The following is a 9,265-nucleotide window of genomic DNA, read 5'->3' as shown; positions in this document are numbered from 1 at the left end:
AAAGGTAGATTGCTTCTTATAGGCACTGCAGTCTGGCAAATGCTAAATTATGATTTTTCAGTCAGCTGTAACTGAATCTTCGAGCAACAGTGAAATGATGAAGCGTTTGCCTAATAAACTTCAAAACACGTCGTCGAAACGTGACGTAGACACATTTCGTTTTGTGTTGGGAGCCAGCCATCCCAGTGGTATCAGACCTGAAGCATCTATCTAGCTGTTACCGGGTAGGTATGTTAGGACAAAAAAAATAAAGAGAATACATTCCGCTACTATGCGCCATCGTGAAAGATGTCCAAACACACATATATATATATATGGACGATGGCAGATATCATGAAAAATCACCAGTCGTTTTGTCCATGTAAAATTTCATATTTCTCTTTTTATATACATTGTTAGTTATGAAGATAAATTCACCTGAGAAATGACAGTTCATAGATCTTTCGTTCATAATTGCATAAGGCATTATTTGGTGATGAGTTTTGATACGACCCTTATAGGTGCCAACTTCGCTATTTCCTCCACATAATAATGATGACGACGACTGCTGTCAAACAGTTGAGTGACGTATTGTCTTCAGTAAACCATGGTACGCCCGACCCAAAAAAGAAGATTTTCTGATGAGGAAATACTATATGAATTCCATGTGTTAAAGCTCTACAGGTATCAATTAGGAAGAACAGCACAAATCGGTTCGCATGCATCGACCCTCTACGCCATTTTCAGGTAGTGAAGACGAATCTAACACACATAGATCAACGATACTATATCTAAGCGTTTTCGCTGGGCATACTCCCACGACACATCCGTATTGTGCGCACGATGCAAGGTGACCATGGTGAATTACATCGAACCCGGAACAGACCCTGTTTCTACGGCTTAGTTGTTGTTATTGAAATATTCCTAATTGAAAAAAATCACTTTTTTTTTTAATTCGAGCTTGCTGTGCAAGCCTGGCCGGCCGGTCGTCATCCGCCTTACGAATGTTCCTTAAGCAAATATCTCGGAAGGGCCGGGCTGTTTTCTTAGTCCTATTCAGCGTTTGTTGATTTTCATTCACGTGACTGGTCAGTCCACCAGCTTTCACTCGAAACAATTCGGAAACATTTTTTTCGTCGTACCGTTGAAGGCCATTCCATCCTGACCGCTGTGACGGTTATCTTTAATGGATTACTAACAATGTTCAAAAGTAACATATTTGCGTGAGTAGAGCACTATGCGTCCCTGTCCACCGGAGCTTACAACACGAACACCTTCTCCCTTGTTCCCAGCAGTATAAACCTTCTTACAAATGCTTAAAGTTTTAAGTAAGCCATTTGGTCGGAAACAGCTACGGCGGCCTTAGAAATTCCCCCTTCCCCGTATCGGAGATTGCGTTGGGATGATGATTGTCAGGTTCAATCGATGGAGAGGGGTTTGTGGGTTGTTTCCGCTTTACAACTTATTAATTTGCGCTTTTGTTTAACAGTAACATTCGTAATACTTTAACCTCACCTCTGTGACATAACAGTGTGACCTATTTCACCGACACCAGACATATTGAACTGCTTTACGTTTGTACACTTATATTTAGATGTTGTCCTATTCATGTAATCTTAAAGAACGTAGCTTGGATCCTTTGCTACTACGTACGGCATTTCCTGTACCAACAAAGACATTTTCTTTGATCCCTTTAGGATCAAAGAAATATTACAGCCTATACGTTTTTCATCGAGGCCACAATTACAGCGGATAACTTTGTTAATGCCGAATGAACTTGATATAGCACAGCGCAACTAGTACAGCACACTCAATGATTATGAGAAAGATGAGCAGTATCTTGTTCGAAATAATCCTTATTTGAATGATGGTGATTAGTCTTCCCACTCTAGAAAGCTCGTTATTCGCCTCTTCGAGGCAGTCTCTATCTCGAAGGAGCTGTTCCCTCCGACTCCGTAATTCTGGACCGACCTGAAACAAACAAATATCAACGGAGACGCTCCGCGTTAAATGCGGGATGACTGGCGCCTTCATCGCAGACTACCTATGCCACACGCACACCCATAAAGCCCTTACGTGGGCTGAAGAGCACATCACGTCTAGTTATACCGGGTTCTATAATATGATAATTTTTTCGAATATTAAGCGTATTGGGTCATGTCTTGAAAGTAAGTATTCTTTAACGAGTCATTGAATTTATCTGTGTGAGGTGTTTACCTCGCTAGCGATTTCCTCGGTTTCCTGCGCAACTTGAAGTGCCCGACTTAAGCCCCCCGTTACGACTGAGGAACGCGCTCGTTCGATCTCGTGCCGATAGCGACGGATTTTCGCTTGCAGACCAGCTAAGGTAATTATAAATGACTTGATGAAAGCAATCCAAAATACCCTGAATAGGCCGGAATACCTAGGTCCACTATCTTTCCTATCTAAAAATTGTATAGATAAACAAGTGGAGGACTCGGAAACGCTTAACTATTTAAGGCACCTGCGCACATTTTCAAATAAATGCCTTAAGCTATCTAAACATGCTCACCTTTTTCTTCAGGCGGTACGGTTGGATATTCCGTTTCGATCTTTAGCAGCACTGCTAACGCCCTATTTTAGAAAAAAAAATACGCAAGAAATTGCAGCGAGAAATTACTCCAAGTTTTGAAAAAAAACGAAGACTTTATATTTTTTGTAGTATTATCACTTCAACGAGATCCGACAAACACTCTGAATGGTGCCGCCATTGCCAGGATTCGGGTCACGCGCATTGTAACCGTCTTTCTCCTAGATTTTGACCAACGCAACGCATAGGTTGTTGGAATAGCTAATTCCGTTTGTACTACTATATATTTAACTCTGCGGGCAAAGATATTAAATCCAATGTAACATTGTATAATTGTTCAGTAGTGTTTAAGAGAGTCCCGCGATCTAGCGTCCGCTCTCAGCAGGCCGACTCACCTTCAAAGGTTTAAAAAAAATTCATTCATAGGGCTAGTCTCAGGTGTAAGATCCACAGAGTTATAGTAACACTTTGATCTTACATAAGATCTTCACTATGCTGTGTTTCTGTCATTTCTAAATGTCCGAGATTAACTAACGTGCTAGATTAAGCTGAAATCATTGGTACGTAACAAGTGCGCTATATTTGTAGGCTTGTAGGCTGATAAGCTTCCTGTAAATATAACATAGTCTGAATGACGATCAATGTTACGACAGCTCATATCGAAAACCACCTAAAATTTCAGTTATCGGTTTTGTTTGATTTTAGATAAAGATTGATTTATATTCCACTGTATGCTTATTATTCAATGAGCATATATATTTTCTCAATCAACAGACTTATCTGCAAGATTGTCGATGTAATAAGGCGGTGCTCCTCGTATACTTTCAAGCAATTCAACCAACTCATCTTCGAGTTCCTCGACATTTGCCGTCTCCATATTGTGTGTGGGTCTGTTTCAGTGATGCACAATATACACACGGCATATGATTATTACTCGTAATTCAGATATTCAGGGAATAAACGTTACTAGTAGCTAGTTTTACAACTTTAGCTTGCTTTTTTAATTTGTTTTTTTTTTCTGAGAAATGCGCTCTTTTATTTTATATAGGGATTTATATAGGCTTGCGAATGTATAATATGCCGAGACTATTTTAGCACATGAAAAAACTTTTTTAGGTAAAGTCCCGAAGCTAAACTCTCTATCAAAAGCGTTATTATTATAAAAGGAATTTTTCGATCATCGACAAGGTTATACAACTATTGCAATGTAATCAATATATTTAACATTCACAAACTAGTGCTAATGAAGACTTCATGTAAGCTACTTCAATGTAGAGCTATCTAGGTTTACATCATCAACCACTGGGTTACTACATCATAAACAAAAATATACAAGTAGAAGATCTGCGAGCGTAATACTGCGGTGAGTGAAACTTGTGTTAAATGACACTTATGTTTTAATTAAAGCCTACACAAACGTCTTTCTTGTGAGTCAACCATTGATTCTGAGCTCGTACTGGTCTTACTTGATCGCTTAAAATGACGAAATTTGAGGCTAGCTGGCTATGATTATAGGTATCGAAAAAAGCTATGGCACAGGGAGATATCACAATCATCTAGCTGCATCAATAATATTTTTCATGTTTCATATCCAGTGTTTAAACTGTTTGGCATTATTTCAAACGTTTGACTTTCCGCATGGAACAACATACTTTCGCCCGGATTCGGGCAGCTAGCTCCTGTTCATGCGTTTTTCTCTCGAAGTTATTCCGTCACCTGACTGCTGTTATTGTGAAATGAAACCTATTTAAACATTTTCATGTAAATGTTCAGCCATTCGAAAAATCTAATCTTTTAAAAAGAATTAATACCGTTTTTTTAAATAGAAATCCATGTTCGACTCCGTGACATAAATAGGAAAGTGGAAATAAAGAAATGGCTCTCAAATGTAAAGCTGGTAGGCTTGTGCAAGACAAGTTCCTACAAAAGCTCGCAGGGCGTTCATAAGTGTCTTCAGTCGATCAGTTGAAGCAAGTTTCGATCGCAATCTGCTGTCAAGTTATTACTATCAATAGTACATTATTATTATTATTCTTTTACCACTTGAACAATATTGGCGCTGACCGGCCCTTAGGACAATACAAGATGGCCAATAGACATAGTGTATACGCACTACTACTGCATTGAGACTAGTTTATTCTTCAAGCAATTTAGGTGTGATTTTTTCGGGAAATAAACAAGGGTGGCCGTCAGTCACACACATGTCTTGCAGCGTTTACCGGCAGCTAAGCAGATCTAACGTCCACTGTAGCACTGAGCTAATTTTTTTTATCATCGTCTTTATTAGTGTGAGCTAGGAGTCTCTGTAGCGATGAGTGGTGGTTCAATGTAAAGCCATTTCTGCCAGCGATCGGAACAAATTTTTTGGCATTAGTCTGTGACCAAGTGAAAGCGGTTTACTTACACAGGAAGCCAGCTACTCCCTTAAACCTATTGTTTCTGTTGCTTACAGCATTTACCCTACCTAATCGATCTGTTGAGAGTTTATTTGTTTAGACTATTTACCATATTTGTTGACATATGTGGTTTGTTAAATTTCTTCACAACTAAGCGACTTCTCACTCACGCAGTACGCTAAGGTAGCCATGATTTTAATAATAAATAACTACGTGCTTCTTGAAACTTGTAAATAACTCAGTGGATGAATGAATTTATTGAACATCATGTTTGTATTGTGAATACTTTAAATAAAGAGATTCTAGTCATCGAACACGCTGCAATATCCTGTTTGTCTTAAACGTCATTTTATTCTACTATACAGACGACTGACTAGATCTAGTTTAGAGAATTTTCAGGAACTTCAGTAACAGTCCATTTCGACAAGTTCAACGAGGTGGACTAGACTAGGATTTCCCCTTGCTGGACATTGATACAATCTGGCTAAAGCGTTCTTCAGTGACGTTTCACTGTATCATATATATCATTAATTAAGAAAACACTTAAACAATACGTGCTTTTATCGCTTATTATTAGTGTTTAGATATCACTGGGTTTCATTTTATCTTCCAAACAGTAAGTAGGACTTCTGTTCGTTAATAACAACGATATATCAGCCTTGTAAAATTAAATTAGTGATCGAGAATGCGAAGGTTTCCGGACATTATTTTGTTTTCTAGGATTGCCCCAGGTGGAATATCGATCCGATCTCCATGGTTGGCAATTACGATAACGGTGCCTCGAAGAACAACGCCTTTTCCAAAGGTCACGTCGCCTGATACAGTTAAATGGTCAAGCTCGAGAATGTCTGGAATTGATGCAAATCGCTTAAGGAAATCACGAACTTTGCTGAAGTGCGCATCACCAAGCTTAATTAGAGGCACAGTGGGAAAGGCGCGCAAAGGACTCATCTGTAATGACCCGTTTTTCAGCCCGTAAAGGTTGCTCATGGCAAGCATGAGGTCGGATGTTTTTTTCACTGGCAAAAACCGGGATCGAGGCACGTTAATGCCAATTGACTGATTAAAGTCTTTGATCGCAGATCCTGCTGCGGTCTCAAGCTGGATTATATTTATACCACTGTCAAGGTGCTTATGGTTAACGATGATCTCCATTGATAGCGTCTTTTCTTCCACCACCTCCTTAATCTTACTCAGTTTTATCCAAAGATTGTTTGTGTTGAATATCTTGAACTTTTTCACGGACTTGAACTCGTCCACGTGATCTGGCGGCACTTGAGCAATTTCAAGTAGGCGAAGGCGGTCCTCGTATCCGATTAATGTACCACCCTTTACGTCAGCACGGGTTTTTTCTGTTACCTCCATAACGAATTCGGGCTTCGATCCCTGAGCCGGATTTAAGAGGCAGTTCAGAATATTAAGGTCAACTGTAGCGCCCAAGTTATCAATGTTCGAGATAAACACATATTCCCGACCGTCATGCAAGAAGTAATCTGCCAATGCCGACTGAATAAATGATTCGTAGAAGTCACCATGACCGGGAGGATAGAAGTTCTCAATATTGGCCTTATTCAGAGTCGATACAATTGGCATCATTGACTCCTTGTTGATTCGAGGATAACGAGATTGAAGGAAGGGATAGATCTGAAGGTTGAAGCCCTTGTACTTGCGGAGGATCTTTCCCGTGTCCTCTTCCGTGTTGAAAGAGTTCATAAGAACCAGCGGTACTTTGCAATCGTATCTTTTGTTCAGATATTCAATCTGCTGTACCGTAAGATCGAGGAAGGTAAGATCATTGCGGACAGGGATAGCACTCTTGGGCCCTTGACAACCCATTGAGGTACCGAGACCACCATTAAGCTTGACAACGACAAGTTTGGAGAGCATATCTTTAATATGCTCGTCAGCTGGAGCTGGTAATGAGCTGTAATCCTTTATAGCACCAGGGGGCAGTGGTTCGATTTTTTCCCATTCGATTGTTGAGGCAGAGTCGCTCATAAAACGCTCAAACAAACGCTGAAAACCTTGAAAATCCTTTTCCGTGGCCTCCTTTTCATTAGGTGGTGCAGTTTGTAACAGCTTCTCGAGCTCGGATGCCATTGCAGAGCATGCATCAACCTTGGTGAGTGCTTTGAACTCGGAACTATCCGAGATCTTGCGGTGGTGGCCGAAGGTTAACTTCTTCTCCAAGTGACCTTTTCCATCCCCAGTTTCAGCCATCTGAAATTGGGACAGGCGTTCGAAAGTTTGAGTAGATTGTCTGCTTTATTGTCTGTTGAGCTAGAGTAAACGGTTAGTTTACCCACGCAAGTAAGCTCAATTTCCACCGTTTACTAGCGTATTAAATCTACTAGTGTGCAACAGTTCTACAGACGTTCTAGATAAATTAATCCATCGAAAGCATCTTGTCGAGCTGTCGAGCTTACGCTTCTTAATATGTAATATCGAAAAATAGACAAACCCTGGTCCGAAAATTGAACCGAGGACCTTTTTTCTATTGTAAAGACAAATAGACTAAGACGTCCCACATGATAATATTTACACTACCCACCATGTTTCGATCGATTCGAACACGATTCACTTAATATTTAGCTTAAAATGGCAAGACTTGCCATAAGCTAATCCATAGGTGATGTCTAGTAGCTTTAAACACGTCTGGTTTCTATTGGCAATATCGCCCAGCCAATCGCACAGTTAGGCAAACTGCCAGTGTATCTCATCGACGACGACAATTTAAGACCAGCTCTTTCGTCTTTTAGTCTTATGTTCGATGAATCTTTAAATTACAGTTTGGATCTGAACTAGCACAAAGAAAGGTTTTATTTGCATGTCTGACGATTCGAGTATGTTCCTGTTCAAATAGCGTGCATCTATGTAAAAGAACACCCGAATAATATCAGCTATTTCCCTAGCATCCTGTCGGTAACAGTGATTAGATCATAAATGCCTCCAAGTAATCTTATTAATATTACTTAGATCGTCGGCCCATAGATAACCTTTTACATATACGTACAGTGGTATATGCTGGTTGGAGTCTACACCCTCGTCTATACACCGTACATCAAAACAAATAAATGTATGCAGCCGCGATGGAACTTCTTACACATAGCTCGACATGTCCATGCGACAGCTCAGTGTGTAGCGTATTTGCTGCCTCTAACAGAAGCACATGGTAGTCCAGGTTAGAATCCGGGCATCGACACTTGATGTCTAAAGGCGGTACAGGAAATAATACTAAAAATAGTTCAACCAATCAATGCTGCTCTGCATACGGCATGCAGCGTCTGCCAAGACTTTGATATCAGCTGACAAAATAATAGGTATGCATATCGAGCAGCTAATTCTGAGGAGGAAATACACCAACAACAACGAAAACATTGATCAGTCTGAAACAAACACTGATAGCTATCATTCACATGACTGGAGATTAAATAGCGTCCTGACAATTATTCCGGCCTTCAGTCTGAGCAGCGGCAGCGGTCCGGAACAGCAGGAATCCTCAGTACTCCTAATGTGTCTACTAATGAAAACGTTAACTCAGCAAACCGATATTCTGATCAGATTGAAGCTATATGAACATAGTAGGTACAGTGCACTCGCCGGATGACATGCATAATTTCGCTAAATGAAATCGTCTAATACCTTGATAAACAGGTTTCTGTAGAGGCACAGAGAAATTGGCGATCACGCATAAATGAAACGGAATAGAAATGTACATAGTGTTAACACTTTTATTTACTTACTAGAAATCTATTTACTAGGTGGTGATGTTTGATCTTCAGAATTTTAATCAGATAAAGATGGCAAACAGGTACAAGGTCAGTTTTGCCTATCTAAACTGACCTTGTACCTGTTTGCCGAGTGTCCTCTAAGTAGTTCAGAAGCACAAGGTCAAATAAAACGTAGTAATAACATATCCGAAACTTATCGCAACTCGCATCGCTATTAGCTCCAGCACTAACCTATCTAAACATGCTCTCACACACTAATTACAAGCAAATCGATAAGTAAAAAATCAACTTACTTTCGTATGGACTAGCAAACGTCACACTCTAGCTCACGACGAGAGACTCTAGCCAGCTCCAATAAGTCTTGTCTTCACTTGTCCAAATGGCCCTTATAGATTTTACTTCGAAAATTTTGTACGCTAAGAATATTTGACATATTTCCTGTAAATATTTCTCTAGTTTTTGCTCGTTACGTTCCGTTATTTCTTAGATAAATACTTCTAGAAGAAACTTAGTGTAAAGAAAGATCGTTAGAAATGCACGTTAGGGCGCCTAAGGATTTCGAAGAACCGCCGTATCCATTGTTTATTTTGAATAAGGCCTTCAGCTGA

The 9,265-nt window shown here is 39.9% G+C and overlaps 2 protein-coding genes across 3 annotated transcripts; both read right to left on the bottom strand.

Annotated features, from left to right (window-relative positions):
• Window positions 1-351: 351 nt before the first annotated feature.
• LOC111248290 (vesicle transport through interaction with t-SNAREs homolog 1B-like) lies at window positions 352-9,121 on the bottom strand. Its single transcript, XM_022800377.2, has 5 exons — window positions 8,951-9,121; window positions 3,307-3,420; window positions 2,513-2,574; window positions 2,197-2,321; window positions 352-1,950 (listed from the first exon to the last, which is right to left on the bottom strand). The coding sequence occupies exons 2-5, from the start codon at window positions 3,405-3,407 to the stop codon at window positions 1,741-1,743; spliced, it is 498 nt and encodes a 165-aa protein (XP_022656112.1). The 5' UTR covers window positions 3,408-3,420; window positions 8,951-9,121; the 3' UTR covers window positions 352-1,740.
• UGP (UDP-glucose pyrophosphorylase) lies at window positions 5,253-8,688 on the bottom strand. 2 transcript variants are annotated; one of them, XM_086983192.1, is made up of 2 exons: window positions 8,670-8,688; window positions 5,253-7,146 (listed from the first exon to the last, which is right to left on the bottom strand). In XM_086983192.1, exon 2 carries the CDS (start codon window positions 7,144-7,146, stop codon window positions 5,599-5,601), a length of 1,548 nt encoding a protein of 515 aa, XP_086839318.1. In that variant the 5' UTR covers window positions 8,670-8,688; the 3' UTR covers window positions 5,253-5,598. The 2 variants fall into 2 exon arrangements, with proteins under 2 accessions (XP_086839318.1, XP_022656110.1); XM_022800375.2 differs by lacking the exon at window positions 8,670-8,688 and adding an exon at window positions 7,940-8,593.
• Window positions 9,122-9,265: the final 144 nt, after the last annotated feature.

Source organism: Varroa destructor, unplaced genomic scaffold (genome assembly GCF_002443255.2).
Source record: "Varroa destructor unplaced genomic scaffold, Vdes_3.0 BEIS01000003.1, whole genome shotgun sequence".
Taxonomy (NCBI): domain Eukaryota; kingdom Metazoa; phylum Arthropoda; class Arachnida; order Mesostigmata; family Varroidae; genus Varroa; species Varroa destructor.
Note: the sequence above shows the minus strand (reverse complement) of the source record. Positions and strands in the feature narration are given on the sequence as shown.